The sequence below is a fragment of the Cibotium barometz genome, chromosome 33, assembly GCF_041138505.1.
Source record: "Cibotium barometz isolate CiBa-2024 chromosome 33, ASM4113850v1, whole genome shotgun sequence".
NCBI lineage: Eukaryota > Viridiplantae > Streptophyta > Polypodiopsida > Cyatheales > Cibotiaceae > Cibotium > Cibotium barometz.
In genome coordinates this window covers 8,306,246-8,324,679 of record NC_141078.1, presented here as the reverse complement: position 1 = coordinate 8,324,679, position 18,434 = coordinate 8,306,246, and the positions used below count along the sequence as shown (strand labels likewise).

Genomic DNA, 18,434 nt, shown 5'->3' with positions numbered 1-18,434 from the left:
CTGTAATTTATGACGGGAACCCTTAAATTTTTCGAGTTTGTGAGGGTGAAAGTGGAGACAGATGGGCGTGACATCAGTCAAAGATCAAGGCTTGCGCAATGTGTAAACCACTGGTGACTTCCTAGGCCAAAAGGCAGGAGAGGCTAGAACTTCTAGAAGCAAGGGCATGTTCCTTTAATGAGGAATATCCAACACATATTATCCTACAAGGCTACCTCGGACCATCTCAATCTCAAATCTTTCAAGAGCAAAGTACCAAACTTTTGTAGGCTATTTATGAGAAAATTGAAGAAGCCAACGATGATGATGATGATGATGATATCTCCAAAGCAAGCAAAATTTTCCCCACGAGATCTATCAAAAGCATTTACTTTTCCGCCTTCACGGTTCTCGTCAACAGCCCCTCGTTTCTCCTCCACTGTGTAGGGTTTCTCTATCTGCATCCCTTTGGCTTAGAGCACAGACCAAAAGCTCTGAACCAGTTAGGGTTTCGCTCCACCCTCCTCCTTGTTTTCCCTGCTTGGAATTTGCATTTTTTTTCGACTTCCTCGCATGCCTGCCTGCTTAATTTTGAGCCTTTTTTCCTTCTTCTTAGATTTCGTTCCTCTAGCTGAAGAAATGGGCGTTTCCTCTGAACTCTCTGGCCTGCAGAAAATCAGAAGCAAATACGTCCCGCAGCTGCCTCCCGCCTTGCAGGTATTCCTGTTTCTTGAGTTTAAGCTTTCTTCTTGCAAGCTAAGCGCAATAAAGAGAGAGAGAGAGAGAGAGAGAGAGAGAGAGAGAGAGAGAGAGAGAGAGAGAGAGAGAGAGAGAGAGAGAGAGAGAATTTATACTAATTTCTGCACAAGGCCAAAATGGCCTATGAGACCCATTACATAGCAGAAAAGATCGTGCCGGTTTTGAGCTTAATCTATAGTCAACAAAAGAAAACACTAGTAGATTTGGGATGCCAAACATCAAGTACAGTAATCAATCATTTGTGTTTGGTTCTTGTTTTGGTTTTGGTTTGGGCTTTCGAAAATCCTCAATAGGAGCTCTTTCACACACACACACACACACACACACACACACACACAGAGAGAGAGAGAGAGAGAGAGAGAGAGAGAGAGAGAGAGAGAGAGAGAGAGATTGTGAAACCAGCATAGTGTTACCAACATGAGGTTAGTAGCAGCAATAGTTGTTAAGTGGAATGGAGAGACCGATCCTCATGCCGAGTTTTGATCGTTATCCATGGTATTCATGGAACAATTAAACTTTTGAAGCATTATCCATGGAACAATTAAATTTTTGAAGCATTCTTAACTCTGTGGATTTCACACCAGGGACTGTGCAATGTTTTCTTTGATGTTTTGAACATGGCATTTCTAGAGCATAAGAGGATTTCTAGAGCATAACATGTTTTGAACATGGCATTTCTAGAGCATAAGAGGATTTTTTTTAAAACCTGCAGGAGGAACGGGTACGCCTGGTGCATGGAGATCCGACCAGGGCTGCTGACCCGTCTGATGCCTTGGCAATCAGTAGATCTTTCCCTCTCACATATGGGCAGCCGCTTGTGCAACTTCTTCATGATGAGAAAACTGGGTTACCAGCTGATAAGCTAAGGTAGATTTTGCAGAAAAATTTTCTTGAACTTGCTACAGAAATGCAGGTTTGGAGCAAAAGAGAGTGTTTTATCTTGTGAGTTAAATGCTTTTTTATTATGAAGTTCGTCTCTGCCTAAAGCCTTCAAATGATCAAAGTGCTACCATTTTACAGGTCGGTCTATAATGGGTTGCTGGTTAGCTTCCGTACTATACAGGGCTTTAATTGAGATTGGCATGGAGAAGGGCAAGGATCAAACATTTTTGGCTGTTATTTTTTTAACCTAACAGACTATAGTACTGTTTTGGGGTTTGGGAAAAAAGCACGTTCTCAATGGCTGAGAGGGTGTTGGAGTATGGCTTACATGCATGTAAGGGGACTGTCGAGTGGAGCAGAGCTGCAGCTGAGTACAGGCAAACGATTGGGGATGAGCAGCACAGGCAAGGCTGTAGGTTTTCTTTTAGATAGCTGTCTGCGCAACTGAGAACAGAAGAGGAACTGCTGGCTGGAGTTTGTTGGAGGGAAAATGCATGATGTGGGTGTTGGGCTACTAGCTTTGGCTATGTTTAGCCAAGTTTGATTGGCTGGGCTTTCATTCTAAAGAGGATTCTACTTCTGCACATTCTGGATGCTACCTGCCTGAGTCAGTGCAGTCCTTTTTGTGGATAGATGGTACACACCTCCTCCTCCCAAGTGTTGTGGCCTTATATTCGAGGTAAGAGACCCTGTTGCTCTTAGATACTTCGGCTGCCCAAGTGGTAAATGTGTTCCTCCTTTTTGTCTCATGCTCCAAGGTCCCAGGACTTGTGATGTTACCTCAGGTTCGTACATCATGCTTTGGCTTCAACTCCACATGCAAACCATAGCTCACTGCTGTTTCTTCCTGTTTTCCTGGCTCATAACCATGCTCAGAAATTTGCATGCCCTAACTTTGGCCTTAACATGTCTAATGGTGGAGAAGTCGCCCTTACATTGAATGAGGGTCCCTCCCTTGTCACAATGCCAGTCAATCATGTGGTGGAGGGGAAAAGCAACACAAATAGTCCAGCAGAAAGGTCATATCCAATAGTCCTTTGGTTACCAATCCAATAGTCCTTCGGTTACTAATTGAATTCAGGCCTTCACCTGGGTGCCCATAAAAGAACACCTCAACCATGGTTGCCCTAAAACACTTTTGTACCATAGCCTACCTGTATGAAACATTTCAAAATGCTACCCCTCCACCTTTTACTGGAATGGGCTTGGGAATCCCTTCCACTATCAAAAAATGAGAGTGTTTTGACCCAAGTGAGAGGTGGATTTATACCAGCTTTTCATGAGTGCAGATAGCAAGGCCACTTGGAGAGCTCTTACCACGCGAAGCAGCCATCTACTCCCACCACTGACACCCCAGTCTTGGAAGCCTATGCACATCAGCTTTATGATATACCTGACCAGCTCCCACTAGATGTCACACATCCCATAACCCAATTTAGCCACCTGTTTTACCCTTGTCAATCTGACCAAAGCATAAAGATGTAAAATGGTAAGCCAAAGGACCATCAGAACCTCCTGATGCGGCACTTCGCTCATGGAATGTTCTTGTCCCTGTATGGTTTTTTTATTTTTTCTTGTGGGGGAACAAGTGAGCGATATTGTCTCCAATACATATTTGTGTGCCCCCCACAATCATCCTCTTTGTAAGGAACTCTAAACATGTTTGGCTTGCCATAATCTCATTTTGGCTTTGCAAAAGTTTTTGCTTAGTTTCAACCCTGCCACCCATCTAGAGGTCTCAATTACATCTTCTTGTGTTTTGGTGTTAACCTCCTGAATCTTATCCATTTCCTGGTGGGGAGCTGCATTTCCCTCCTGTACCTTCCTCCAATTCAGCCAGCAATGTGCCCTCCTGTGAAGCTTTGTCTCACAGCAGAGGCAAGTGGTAAATCAACAGGAGGCAGTTTCAGAGAGAGAGAGAGAGAGAGAGAGAGAGAGAGAGAGATTTTAATGTTTAATGGTTCATGCTTGGCAATAGAGTTGGGGTGGTGTTTTGTGGCCGGCAATCCCCTGGTGGTCACAATATCATCTCAGGCTTACATGATGCGCTGAGGTCACACAACCCAGATAGTGTGCTATTGGGCTTTGTAGGTTAGTAATGCAAACTTGTCAAGGAACCCTTTAACAGGGGCTAATTTGTACTTCATGAAAAAGTCAAGCCTGCAGTGTTTAAGCTGACAATGGTATCGGTAGATTATTAAAAAAAGATGTTTGAATATTTATGAATCCACAGCGCCTGTTTATTATGCCCATTTTTTGTGTAATTGCAGCTTTGTTTGAGCTTGCGTTTCATTTGCTTCAGGTGGTACCGAAGGCCTTTTTGCACAACATACTATTGAAATTTCAGAAGCTGTTCTGGAATGTTATCGCAATCAAGGTAAATCCTGATTTGTTCCAGAAAGCTTGTTCTATGGGTTGTTATGATTGAATCATGTGTTTTACTGATGTGTTTCATGATTTGTAATGGTTAATCATACCATCATTATGTCAACAAGTGAATTCTTGCACACATAAGAGTCTTGACAACTAGTTAGAAATCATATGCCATAGACTTCCAACCAACATAAGGCAATACTTGTTTTAAGGTGTGCATGGTGTCCCTATGACCAGGTTGTATCTGTCTGCCATATTAGTGGGCATGCAGAGATTTCTTTTGGCATCTTCGTCAAGTTGCAGCCAGCTCGTTTATGAGAGTTCCATCTCTTGTAATGCATTTTCCCTACCTGCCGCCCTTTTGTGTGTGTGTGTTTTCAGGTGTTGACTGTAACATGCGGAAGCTTTGGGGGAGATCGGTAACTTCAATGCTCAGAAATCAACACACGTTTTACGATGAAAATAACGCTCAAAACTGAAAATAGATGTGCAGAAAATAGAGAGAGAGAGAGAGAGATAGGCAGAAGAGGACGCAGTATTGGGTCCAGAATACCCTCTATAGGGCCCCCACCACGAATGGTGTATTTGCTTTTTTAGAATGATGCAAAATCTGAAATAAAAGATTGAACCTAAACCTTCTTGGCTGAGATAGATCTCTTCCCTTGACCTTCAATCATTCACCCTTGTGTTAGCTCCTCCCTTGGCTGCCCTTGAGTAGCTGCAGCACCTTGTGAATTATGAGACAGATTGACTGAATTTATGCCTTGGGTTTATATACCCCTTCCTAGACCTGGTCGGCTGGTTGCTTTTTCTCTCCATGACTTGCTACAATTTTATGCTAATAAAGTTATCTTTTCACACCTAAAAAGGCTGGCCCTTTGATTTGGCCTGGCTGCCTTGTGGGCTGCTGTCCAGGCCTCCGCAGGCTTCTGGGCAACCCTTTGGCCTGGCCGCCTGGCTGGGCTGGCCCAAAGGCCATGTCGGCTGCCTGGCCAGGCCCCTTGGGCTGGCCGACAGCGTGCCCAGACCATACTAGGGCTGGTGGGCAAGGCTTGGGGCCTTTCTGGCCCCCTTGGGTTGGCTCATAGCCTTCCCCATGCCCATACTTAATGCAAACCTACATCTACACAATCGTCTGACATTTGGTCGCAGACCAAACACACAGAGCAACTGACATCATTCCAGAGGGAGACTCACAGCTCAGACTGGCACTGTTTCATGTGCAGGACAATGCCCGCCTGACCTTGGACGCATGTGCAGGACAATGCACACATGACCTCGGATGCATGGAGTAGAACCCTGGCTGACTCGTCCTGGAGACTGGGCTCACATGGGACCAATTTTCCACTCCAGGTCCTGCACCTTCTTGTTCAGATATGTCCACGTGGCATCCAAGTGCGGGATGCACGTGACATGAGCAAGCTGAAATCATGACTTTGTGACTTCTTATTGTTGTTCAAGCTGAATAAAAAATGGCTACTTTTGGTTGTTGTTGTTCTGTAGTGCTAGCCTTCACTCTGAGTGACTCAGCTCTTCACCTAAAGGAGAAGTTGTAGAAACTCAACATGGTGGTTTATTTGTGGAGACTTGTGCACTAACATGGATGTATTTTTATTCAAAAAACCTGCACCAACTCTTGGGTGCAGATGATGTGAGTGGGGATGCCCTGCGTATAGTCTACACTGCATGATGGAGCTATAGTTTTAAGGTTTTCAGTGGATTTGCTTAAAGTTATGAATCAAGAATGCACTTCTGATTTTGTTCAGCTTGCATGGGCACACATTCACTTGATTTTATGTTTATCAATTCAAGATCTTTTTTCTTCTTTGTGTTATTTCATATTTAAGTGCATTTACTTGAGTATGTCTGGCATGAGTGTATACTATTATTTGCTGTGATAAATGCATAGTGTGAGGGTTTTTTTTTTGTAATGAAAGTAGAATGCCAAGGCAGCTTTGTTCTGTTTAGTTGCCAAGTTTTTTAATGTATTTGTCAAGATGAAGGGTGTCCTACAGAGTAGATTATATATGCTGTGGATAAGGATTACTACTTGTTTTTTTTTTCAAATGTTATTTAAACTGCATTGATGGAAATGGATCGTTTGTGAGTTTGTGCATTATGTTGTACAGTGGCCATGAAAGAAGAAAATGGCATTGGTGGATACATTCACTAGAAACAATCTGTAGGTAAAGGGTCTGAGCTGACTAAAAGTCTTGTTTGGGCAAGCAGCCGCAAGCCATATCCATTTCCAAGTGAGCACATGTGCTATGTTAGTAGCTGTTTTTGTCAGCAGTACCAGCGGTGTACAGGAGTGATTGCTAGCAGTAATATCTCAATGTCATTTAAGTAGAGACTCCTCATTATTCACATCAGTTAGCATGTTGTAGAACAACAGTGAAATGTTTTTCTGCCTTAACTAAACTTTGACTAAGAATTGTCTTTCATTATACCCTTCTGTGCTAACCAAGAAACTATCACCATAAGACCTAGGTGGATATTTCATTTAAATGCTAGAAACTAAAATTCTTTACATTGAGAGGCTTTGAATGATGCCATGTTGGTGCTTCCTCATTTCTCTTATGAGGATATCTTGTATTCCAGGTGGCTACGATTTGCTTGGGCGAACAAAGGATCAGATAAGGTCAGTGCAACAAGTAAATGATGCTAGATCAGCATGTGAAGCCCTGAAATTGGATGGGCTTGTCCTAGTTGGAGGTATGCACTTTGATGTGAGCTGCCATTTAATATAAATGTCTATAATTGAAGGAAAGGGTCATAATTTTCTTTGTCATTTTCAGGATGCACCACAAATACGGATGCAGCTCAGTTGGCCGAGACGTTTGCTGCCACATCTTGCAATACTAAGGTTGTAAAAACCTTAAATTGTTTTGTGTCCTATAGTTTTCATAATTTTTGCTTCAGTTTTTAGTAGTTTTTCTATTTATGTTTGGGTATGGTGCAAGGCCTTTCCTGGTGAAACGATTTGAGAACTTGTTATGTGCAGGTCATCGGAGTTCCAGTGACTTTGAATGGTGATCTGAAGAATCAGTTTGTGGAAGCTGATGTTGGGTTCGACTCTGTTTGCAAGGTATTTTTGGAACATGCTTAAGAAGTCACATAACAAAATTTGGCTGCTTTAAAACCAGTAAGGACATTTTTTTTGTTTAATTTCATTTTCAGGGTTGTCACAATGTGCTGAGCCAATGTATTTAGTATGAGGCGTTCAACTTAATATCAAATCATCAATACTTGACATATGAAAGCTGCAAGTTTCTCAATTTAGCTGCTAGCAAAAACTGCACATTCTTTGAAAACTTGGCTTGCATGTGTGCATCACGTTGCACTACTCTACTGTGTTGTCATAACCTTGAAGAACCAACATGATCAATGAGCACTTGAGACTATATGAATTGCCTAGTTCACAAGTGCCATCATGCTACCAACTCCTAGCCGCTCGAGTTATGGTGATGTGAGGGTGCACAAGGCTGATTTTAATGGGAAGTCCATGATGTTACCGACCCCTTGGACATTTTTTCTATGAGCTATGGTGGCTCATGGATGCACACGGATGCTTTTAATCGGCAGCCAATGCTTCAGAAGTGTGCGACTGTTTGTTGTACTCACATGGCACTTTCTTTGGCTTGAGCTCTCACACTAGCCATAATGATCTGTAGTTGGTTAGTACAAGTGTCAACAAGTATATGACCAAAATAAAGACTGGTTTCTACACATGTATGATATGAAGTAAGGTTTTGTTAAGATTGTAGATGATAAGACTCATGATGTTGTGAGTTGTCACATATCGTTTGGAGTAAGCTGTCTATCCTACAACATGTTGTCCCAGCTAAGTTTGCAGCTTGCCTATGCTGCCCATTGGTGCATCATTCCAGCTGATCACTTATCTGCGGAAATTATTTTTTCATAGGGGAGACAGTAGAGGGCAGACGAAGATCACGAGGGCTTCCCTTCTTGATGCAATTAGTTGATCAAGGCTATCACAGGTTTGAACTGCTGGTATGCCCTGAGTAGATGTGGGATGATGTTCAAGGACTCTTTATAGATGAACTATTACCTGTCTAATACCTAGGATTAGAGCAGCAGCTAGAGCGACCCAGCATGGGTGCAATATGGGTGATCGATCTTATTAGCTTACAAATCTTGTGGGAATTGAGTAGGTTGTTATTTAAATCTTCCTTGTGTCTGTGGCTGAGTGTAGCAATAATAGTTTTACTTGTTGCAATGTGTATGTAGTGATGCATATGTTCGGAACAATGCTTGCAGGTGAACTCTCAACTGATCAGTAATATCTGTACTGATGCTTTATCTGCTGAGAAGGTAACACATTCAGGAATGCGTGTTAAACTGCATATCTTTCTCATGCAGTATTATTACTTCATTTGCCTTTTTCCTTTTTTTTCATGCAGTATTATTACTTTATTCGCCTCATGGGTCGACGTGCTTCACATGTTTCCTTGGAGTGTGCACTGCAATCTCATCCCAATATGGTATGCATTCTCAAGTTTTAGGTTTGTAATTATCCAAATAATGTAATCCTTTTGCCAATGCTAAAGTTTAAGCCTGCATTTGCTTTTGTTTGGAAGAAGCAGGAAATTTTTTGAGTAGTAGATGACATTGTGAGAGTGCGTCCATGGGTGAGTGAAGAGAGGTCAACATCACATGACGTTTCCATGCATCACTTATAAAACAAATTGGTTTCAGTGTGCTCCTTGACATATCCCATTTAAAATGGAGGAATGTATTTCGAGAGATTCTTTATGTTGGTTAGAGGCAAGTCTCATGTGTTTTTTTGTTTTTTTTTGGGTGGGTGTGTGTTGGGGGGGGGGGGGGGGGGGCTGTGTGGGTTGTTTGGCTAGCGCTTGCTGAAGAAATTCCACATGTTTGAAATCTTAGTGTGAGATAGGCACATGAAGGATAGGTTGGGAGCTAGTCTTCTTTTGTAACTATTTGGCCCTCCTAGCTCTATTTCACATGATAGAACCCTTACCTGGACACCAGACAGGTGGAAGAAGGAACGGGGACAAGGACCATAAGGTTTGCTCAAGAAAAAGCACTAGTCTTGGTCAAAAAGCAGGAAAAAGAAAAAAGTCAAACTAGGTTGACCGCGAGTCAAGAGCACCACTGGCAAGAGGAGACTGAGCTAAACAAAAAAGCAAAAAGCCACTTTTCCGAAAAGCAGCACCAGGGTCAAAAAGCAAGGCCCTGAAGCTAGGAAAGCAAAACAAGAACTTTTGACTAAAGTTGAGTAATATTTTACTATTTGCTACTTCCCTTAGTGCTAGGCTTCATTACGGCTGAGTCTGCCCTGCATCCCCGAAGGTTTGACAGAAACTTAGTACGAAGGGCTTTGTGTATGCTCTTATGTGTGTGTGTGGTGAGAGCATATCTTGAAACAGAGTTCTACACCCACTATTTGGCACTGATGACGCTAGTGGGGATGTCATAGTATCTAGTCCATACTATGCATAATGGAGTTGATAGTTATATAGTCTTGTGGGTTGACTACCATGAGTATATAACATGCACGTTCCTAAAAGGTGAATTTCGGCATGTTCCTGGATTCATCTAGGTATATAATTAAGCCGTATTAGCGGACATGCAGATTTCACATTGTGAAGTTTTCGTCCGAGTTGCGGCCAGTTGATATTGTGCTTATTCTTTCTATCTTTAGCGGTGCATTTGCCCTATCAACTACTTATTTGATGTATTGATTCTTTCTATTTGTTACTTCCCTTAGTGCTAGGCTTCATTACGGCTGAGTCTGCCCTGGATCTCTGGAGGTTTGACAGAAACTTAGTACGAAGGGCTGTGTGAATATATGCTCTTATGTGTGTGTGTGTGTGCGTGCACGCGCGTGTGGAGTCCGTGTGTGAGCATATCTTGATACAGAGTTCTACACCTACTATTGGGCACTGATGACGTTAGTGGGGATGTTGTAGTATCTAGTCCATACTATGCATAATGGAGTTGATAGTTATATAGTCTTGTGGGTTGACTACCATGAGTATATAACATGCATGTTCCTAAAAGGTGAATTTCGGCATGTTCCTGGATTCATCTAGGTATATAATTAAGCCGTATTAGCGGACATGTAGATTTCACATTGTGAAGTTTTTGTCCGAGTTGCGGCCAGTTGATATTGTGCTTATTCTTTCTATCTTTAGCGGTGCATTTGCTCTAACAACTACTTATTTGCTGAACTAATTCTTTCTATTTGCTACTTCCCTTAGTGCTAGGCTTCATTACGGCTGAGTCTGCCCTACATCTCCGGAGGTTTGATAGAAACTTAGTACGAAGGGCTTTGTGTGAATATATGCTCTTATGTGTGTGTGTGTGTGTGTGTGTGTGTGAGCATATCTTGATACAAAGTTCTACACCCACTATTGGGCATTGATGACGTTCGTGGGGATGTCGTAGTATCTAGTCCATACTATGCATAATGGAGTTGATAGTTATATAGTCTTGTGGGTTGACTACCATGAGTATATAACATGCACGTTCCTAAAAGGTGCATTTCGTCATGTTCCTGGATTATCTAGGTATATAATATTTTACTATTAAAAAGACCAAAAGCAAAGTAAAAGGCAAAAGCAAAGCAAAAGCATCACTTTTTGGCAAAAAGCAAGGCTTCCCCAAGTATAAAAGAAGCATGAGCCTCTCTTGAGCATTAAGTTGAAGAAGAACCTCTTCATCGCGTTGTCATCTTCGTTGAAGAGTGGAGATCATCTTCTCTATCATCATCTACTTGATCATGAACCAAATCATGGAGTTTTTCATCGTTGGCCGCTGATTTAGAGTGCCTCCATCAACTGTTGTGCCACGCCATCACATGTCCATATGACTGTATGGATCCGTACAGCTCCGTACAGCTCTGTTGTGCCACGCGATCACATGTCCATATGACTGTATGGATCAGTCTGTACGGAGCTGTACAGACTGAAAATTTCAAAAATCCTAAAAACTACTTTTTGGAGGTTTTTATTGTCCGAAAACCATTAAAACAGGCTTTATATCAGTTTTCTTGCCAAAAAGAGCTTTTCCATGGTTTTCTTCATCGACAAGGTTGTAGGAGTTGTGGAGATTACTCATGGGATCTTGGACTTGGATTTGGATCTGGATTTGGACTTGGACTTGGACCTGAATTAGGACTTGGACTTGGACTTGGACTTGGACTTGAACTTGGATTTGAATTTGGACTAGGACTTGGACTTGGATTTGGACTTGGACTTGGACTTGGACTTGTATTTGGATCTGGACTTGGACTTGGACTTGGATTTGGATCTGGATATTGGATATTGGATATTGGATTTAGTAGTAGCCCGGTGAGAGATTCTTGTGGGTCATTCCCGTGGTGTGCTCGGCATCAAAGATCTTGTGCCTCGACATTGACTTGGATTCTACTTTGACATTTTTGTTTGTTTTGTATCCATTGAATGTATTGATCTTGGCAAGCGTGTCCGTGGATTGTTTTGAATAAATTCCTGAAAGGGGCTGGGGCCTATTCCCCTCTGAGTGTGGTGTACTGTGCAAGATCCCTATTCCCTTCTTTCTCTCCCCTCTCTCTTTGTATCTTTATCTCTTGGACACGTGGTTGAGTCTGTATGGCACGCCCCGCTGGGCTTACATCTTCACTCCTCGAACCTGTTCCTTTAGAAAGGGGGGTTAGCTGGCAGGCTTGGGGATCAGATTAGATGCCAGCTCCCTGCCCATGCGCATATATGTTCCTCCTCCATTTGTGGCTGACTGTCTCTAGCGGCGGGCAAGTGTGCTGTAACTCGTGTACTCCAACATGTCATAGTGCACAACTTTTGAGGATTCAAAACTGTAACAAGATAAAAGTGGCAAAGAATTTGAATGATATTGACAAGATGGCCAAGTTTCATTAGATGTAAATGAGCATGTTTGAGTTTCTGTGAGGAACTTCCTCCTGTTAGGTAGTTTGGCATAAGTGTTTACCCTTAATCAATGGATGGAATCATTTGGAGAGCAATAAGAAAACCATTACTGAGATAGTTCCACCCACAGAAGTGACATCAACATTGGGTTTCAACAGTTAGCCCTGCTTGTTACCAGAGCAGTACTTGCATCTTGGAAGAGAACTTTTTTCTGTGCCTCCAGTCTGATTTAGCACAAGAAACAAATGGAGGTAAGTAGTTGTATGTTTCAGCTTTTACCATTTTAACCTTCACTCTCGAGTCTCATATCAGGCCAAAAGAAAAAACTCTTCAAGGAGGGGACTACACCTCTGCTTAGTTCTGGTGCTGAATCTGGCAATTCCATGGCTGCTGAATAGTGCTTTAAAGGGTCTGCTTGGCATGCACCAGTAATATCACATTTAGAGTGGGTCTTCTCTAAATGAAGAAGATTAAATAGTAAGATGAGGGAGAAGTGGGTCTTCTCTAAATGAGAGCAATTTAGTAGGACAAACTAGTTGAAAGTCGACTTTGTCATTAAAAGTCCCATTTAGAATCTTTTTCAAAGTCCTAGCTCTTGACCCAATGCTATACTTATGTGGAGGCACTCCCATTTCACACAAATTTTTATTGTGAAACTGCTGTTGATTTCTCTTTCCCATATTGTCTCTGTTGCTTAGTTACTTTCAGACTCTGGTACTTGGAGTGGGCATCTGCCACCCCAATTTAGCTTCACCATTTCTGTCTCTTGTATGAGTGCTACAAGGTCATGTAATGTAAACTTGGTGGTGGTAGTATAGATTATTTGCCATGGAAGAACAAAAACAATGAATCACGAATCAGGGAGGTATATGGCATATCATTATAATAGTAAAGAAGAAGAGATGTAGCCCAACAACCCATCACTAATTCAGGAACTAGTGTTTTAAACCTGTAAGCGGTTCAGTTGGTAAATGGGGTCAAAATCTTTTAGTTAGTTTTGTTCGTGGCTAGGTATTGCAGAATTTAATCTGTTTGTAAGAAATGATGATAGTTTTGCAATTTGTGTGGTTGTCTTCAAAGCCTCTTCTTTGCTTTGCCTAAAATGACGGAAGTAGTGGGTCTGTCGTTTAATGTGGATGTGTTTGAGTTAGAATCATACTGTTTGTGCAGGTCATACTGGGGGAGGAGGTGTCCACGTTGAAAATGACTTTATTTGATGTCACGAAGCAAATCTGTGATGCAGTTCAAGCAAGAGCTGAGAAAGGTATTTCCTTGATGCAAAGCTTTCTCAGCTAGCATTCCAGTTCTTAGAGCTGAAATTAACTTCCCAAGCTTATGTGGTCAAAATTTGTGTTTATGGGAGTGTGTACTGGTTGAGTCCTTTTCAGTGTCCATTGGCATGTAATTGAATGCATTCTTGTAAGTGAAAATGGTTTTAATTTTTGTTTGTTTTTTTGGGAAGGCCAGGGGGGTGCGCACGCATGCGTGCAGAAGTTGAGGGAATTTTCTTCTTTATGAAACCCCTTATGAACATCATCACTTTCTTATACCTAAGGCTATGCCATTAAAAAAAAAAAGTGCTTTATTTAAGTAAGAAGTTCTAATATTTCCTTCAAACTTTCAATTCACTGTTTATGGACTGTTCTTTAAAATCCATCTTTGTTTAATCATATATATCTTTTTTTTGAGGTAGTGCAAGGCATGAATGTGGGTGTTCCTATAGTGTCAATTGATTTGCATAATCCAGAGCCCCAAGCTTATGTGATATCTTGGTTCTGGTCCCTCTGGACAGGGTGATGCTCACCAGGCTACTCTCTCCTATTCTAATAGAGGTGCTTGGATTTGTGCAAAGAAAATTTAGATAGGAACAAACCTGCACCTGGAAATAGCACAGGTGAGGCAGTAGTTTTATGGCAATAGTGTATGATGCACTCCGTGACAGGTGCTAGCATTCACCTTCCATAAAGAGGAAAAGATAGGGAGCAAACACAACCTCTGTTAATGGAGCTAGTTGATATGGTCAAGGCGAACAAAAGACACGAGGACAGAGGGCATTGGAATTCGCAGCTGAATTCCTGGCAAACTTAGGCGGAAGTGTGGGTGAGCATGGGCAGCCAGAAAAGGGCATATTGGCGGGAAAGGGTGAATGGTTAGGGTGCTTAGCCTGGGTGCATAAGGGGAAGGCTAGAGTTTTAGCCCCACTTGATTCCAAAGAAATCTGGCTGGAAAACTAAGAGAGCATTCAGCAAGAATTGACCCAATTGCAGCCACAGATTCAGCTTAGTGCCGAGTCGCAAAAGGGAAAGTACTGATTGAGCTCAAGAGGGTTATCGACTGCATCCAAGTGTCTGGTCTAGTACTTCCAGTTACATATTCAGTGCATTCATCATTGGCTGTTAGCAAGTGGGAGGTCTTTGTTAAAGGCTGAGATCTACTGGCGTTCTTGCCCGAAGTGGGTTCCTTTTTTCACCCGACTTCTGTTTTGGGATAAGGTACAAGGTAGGAAAACCCCCCTTGCTTGCCATTGCCATTAGTGGAAGCTAGAGGGCATTTGGATTTGTCAAGTTTAACCCATTTCATGTCAAAGTAGTATTGTACATTCTTGACCTACACAGTGTGGTCATGAAGAGAGGACTCTCATGCTTCTTGTTGCTGCATGCCTGTAAATAGCATCATCATCACTTCCTGCATGTGCTCTCAAGATATTGCCCACGGTAGCACTTGCAATATGCACAGAGGCTCAGATGCGCACAGCACTTGCATTTCATTTTTTATGTGCTGTATTGTCTATAAGAGAAAAAAGCCCTATTACCTCTCCCTTCCCTTCCCTTTTTTCCCAGGCATTCTTAAATTATCTCTCTCAAAGAAAAGTATCTTACTAAGTATTTTCTTCATTGATCATTGCAGATAAATACCATGGTGTGATTCTGTTTCCTGAAGGCCTCATAGAAAGCATTCCTGAAGTGTATGCTCTTTTGGAGGTAATGCATCCTCTGACAAAAGCAGCTTAAGCAATGCTGGATTAGCAGGCTAGCAGCTGAGCAAGCTTGAACTGCTTCATTAACAAGACCAATTGTGCAGGAAATCCATGGCCACATGAAGCAAGGGGTTAGTGTTGAGGAGATTCCTTCTCAACTTTCACCATGGGCATCAGCATTATTTGAATTCTTGCCCCCATTTATCCGGAGTCAGGTATTCTTTATCCAAATTGTTTTTGCCTTGCAAGTCAAGTGCTAGGATTTCCGCACCATGTGTTCAACTATGTTTTGCTGTGATCCAGTTTCTGCTGGAAAAGGAATCCGATGATTCTGCTCAGCTGTCACAGGTACTGACTCTGCTGAATTAGTGGACTAGCAGATCTTTTGAATTCTTTGTCCAAGTTGCACCAGCGAGATTACAATTGCCTATCCAACTACCATTTTCGTGTGTGTGTGTGTGTGTGTGTGTGTGTGTGTGTGTGTGTGTGGTGTGCACGTGTGCATCCTTGTGGGCTTTTTAGTGCTAGCGCTGCAATGCTTCGAGTTCTTATTAAGTTCGCAAGTTTCTGAAATGACCTAAACTTTCCATTGGTATATACTCCCTCGGTATTTGATAAACAAAATGGATATTTTGATTATGGCCCCATATCTTCCTCTCTTTGGATGAGCAGATTGAGACAGAGAAGCTGTTTGCGCAGTTAGTCGAAACAGAGATGAATAGAAGAACGGTACTACGTCTGGTTGAGTTTGATTCTATGTGGACATTGTGTTTTCTTCCCTTCCCGTTGTCCACTGGAGTATTAGTTAACATACTTGATTCCCATTTTGGATTTTCAGAAAGCTGGGACATACACGGGGAAAAAATTCAATGCTATTTGTCATTTTTTCGGGTATCAGGCCAGGGGATCTCTGCCCTCCAACTTTGACTGTGACTATGCTTATGTGAGTATTTCACTTGATCTTTTATGTATTCTCGCCAGGGAATGGTTGAAAGTGACATGGATCTTAACATGTTACCCATTGCTGCTGCATGTGGAGCTGTGTTAAAAAAAGGCCTAACATAAAAACATTAGGGGATGGATGGGTGGGTGGGTTGAGGTATGAAGTTGGAAAGTGACTTTCTTGGCTCATACTGGCAGGCCTTAGGTCAGATATGCTACCATCTTGTAGGAGCAGGCTTGAATGGCTACATGGCAACCATTACCAACCTCAAGCATGATGTTTCACAGTGGCGTTGTGGGGCTGCACCCATAACGGTACCCTTATATATTTTTGTAGCTGATTTTAGCTTGAAAAGAGCTGTCTTCAAAGCATATGGAGATTTTGCTCTCCTAAGAAATGTATATATTTTCCAGGCCATGATGACTGTGAAGAGGTGGTTGAGGGGTCCAGGAGTCTCTCAGATTGGGAAGCCAGCTGTTCACCCTGCAAAAGTGGACCTCAATGGAAAGCCTTACCAGTACGAACCTGAAGTTTTACTTGGATTAAAGAAGAAATTATTGTAGTGCTTTGATAGCTAAAAGGAGTGAACTGTTGTTTTTAAAATCTAAAGCATTTGAAACTCATAAATCTGCAGAACATTGACTCAGAACGCAAGCTCTTGGCTCATGGAGGATCTCTATAGGAACCCTGGCCCTATCCAGTTCAGCGGCCCTGGTGGGAATCTGAGAACTGTGACCTTGTCACTTCAAGATCAGGACTACATTGGTCGGATCCAAGAGTTATGGGCTTACTTGGAGAAGGTGATGAAATGCTTGAACATGTTTAGGTTTTAGTTTTTTGATCTTTTGGAACTATGACCTAAAACCATCACGGTTGCTTGAATGTACAGGTTAAGACGATGGTTCAGCCTGGATGTCCTGAAGAAGTTTTGAAGGCTGCATTGAGCTCAATGGGTTCTGTTCTAGAGGTTCTTTCAGTCATGTCTACACCAGCATATCGAAGAACCGCACATTTCTAGAAGAAACCCCCTTCCAGTGTGCACAATGCATATATTTGTAAGCCCAGTATTATTCCTGCTTTGCTAAGCAGTTAGCCTTGGTTACATGGCTTCATTTTAAATACAATTGCAGTATGCACAGGGTGACAAATAAAAATGTTTCATTCACAGCTGCACACACTAATGAGTGGCTGTGACTCCTTCCCCTGGAAACAATTGGTAGCCCTGTTAGTGGGTTTTCCCATATGCTCATTGGAACATAGCCATGAGGAAATAAAAGGCAACTCCGAGTTTTGTTGGAAATGAGATTAGGGAACCTCTCATAATAAGATTTAGGATTTGGGATTTCGAACAAAGCAAAGAGACAAGTGGCTAGCAAATTGGCGTGTGTGATTGCTAGTGACCAGCGATGGTGTTGGCAAGTAATGAGCTTTCTAGTGGATTTGCCCAACTTTCACTCATAAATGTGAATACAATTCAAAATATTGACTCAATAACTTATTGAGTATGTTGAATGGCAGTGTGTGCATTTCTAGAAAGAGAGGGGACCTTTGTGTATACAATAAATCGGTTAACAATTTCATACCCATTAATTTAAAAGATCTTTGTTACTACCAAGACCCAAAGACTAGTTATCATCTGCAAAAAACGGAGCTAATCATGGAGTGGCATCTGTAAATACACATCCGATTTCTTTAGGCAATCGACTATCAAATGATTATTACTATGCCCTTGGTGAGTGAGATAACCCAGCCATCAAGCCCATAGAGATTCATTTCCGGTTTCTTCTTGTGAGGCTTGATTGTTATAGCATTATTGATGATTGCAATTCTGTAATACGAATGGCCCTCAAATGAACGAAAATGGCATACAAGAATTGCAGTGATTTCCCATATTTTGCAGTCTTATAATCTATAAGCACCAGAGTTGCGACCAATGAGAACCCATGTTCTGAACCGACACCAATCTTGCCTTATTGAAACAAGCCATTGTAAGTGGAATATTGTTCACACGCACACGCACACGCACACGCACACGCACACGCACACGCACACGCACACGCACACGCACACGCACAGGCACACGCACACGCACATGCACACGCACACGCATGCCCACCTTCCTTCCTTGTGAGACTGTTAAATATCCATTGGCGCGCATTTGCGCGCGCGCACACACAAACCCCCCTCTTCCTTCCTTCCTTCCTTGTGAGACTGTTAATTATCCATTGAGGGATTGACAGTCTATATTGCATCCGGGTGAATATCATGATGTTTGTAAGTTGTATTGTATTGGGCTCCCAAACAAAAGATCTCAGGTTAAAGTCTCATTCTGCACACTTCAATGCCATCATATGGATTGTCTTGGCTTAGCTATATGCTATAAAGATGATTCCTCCTCCTTGTACTCAGTAGTAGCTAATGCCCATTCCTGTAATGTGATGAGTGCTCCCTCTTTCAAAGTAGTCCATCTTCTTCTACATTTGAGTGTGTGACCTGATCCTTTCACTATGAGCATGCTAGACCCAACTGACCAACTAACCATCTTCACTTGTATGACAAGTCTGCATGACACAAGAATTGTGAAATTCATGATCAAGAACGAATTGGC

At 42.2% G+C, this 18,434-nt stretch overlaps 1 protein-coding gene across 2 annotated transcripts; it reads left to right on the top strand.

The window, feature by feature from the left end:
• Nucleotides 1-297: 297 nt before the first annotated feature.
• On the top strand, nt 298-17,317 carry LOC147619262 (pyrophosphate--fructose 6-phosphate 1-phosphotransferase subunit alpha-like). Of its 2 annotated transcripts, none has more exons than XM_086772924.1 (20): nt 298-481; nt 596-696; nt 1,451-1,605; nt 3,599-3,711; nt 3,923-3,997; nt 6,595-6,708; nt 6,792-6,859; nt 6,998-7,081; nt 8,275-8,328; nt 8,418-8,498; nt 13,077-13,170; nt 14,814-14,887; nt 14,988-15,098; nt 15,187-15,231; nt 15,556-15,612; nt 15,722-15,826; nt 16,024-16,140; nt 16,240-16,343; nt 16,461-16,626; nt 16,716-17,317. In XM_086772924.1, the coding sequence occupies exons 2-20, from the start codon at nt 619-621 to the stop codon at nt 16,842-16,844; spliced, it is 1,824 nt and encodes a 607-aa protein (XP_086629050.1). In that variant the 5' UTR covers nt 298-481; nt 596-618; the 3' UTR covers nt 16,845-17,317. The 2 variants fall into 2 exon arrangements, with proteins under 2 accessions (XP_086629050.1, XP_086629051.1); XM_086772925.1 differs by having other exon boundaries at nt 359-481; nt 611-696.
• Nucleotides 17,318-18,434: the final 1,117 nt, after the last annotated feature.

What these genes read in the sequence shown, in the direction of transcription:
- LOC147619262 (XM_086772924.1), top strand. Translation starts at nt 619, where the DNA reads ATGGGCGTTTCCTCTGAACTCTCTGGCCTGCAGAAAATCAGAAGCAAA. An exon ending in AAGTGTATGCTCTTTTGGAG is followed by an intron (nt 14,888 to 14,987) that starts GTAATGCATCCT and finishes CCAATTGTGCAG; the next exon opens with GAAATCCATGGCCACATGAA. An exon ending in TATGGGCTTACTTGGAGAAG is followed by an intron (nt 16,627 to 16,715) that starts GTGATGAAATGC and finishes TTGAATGTACAG; the next exon opens with GTTAAGACGATGGTTCAGCC.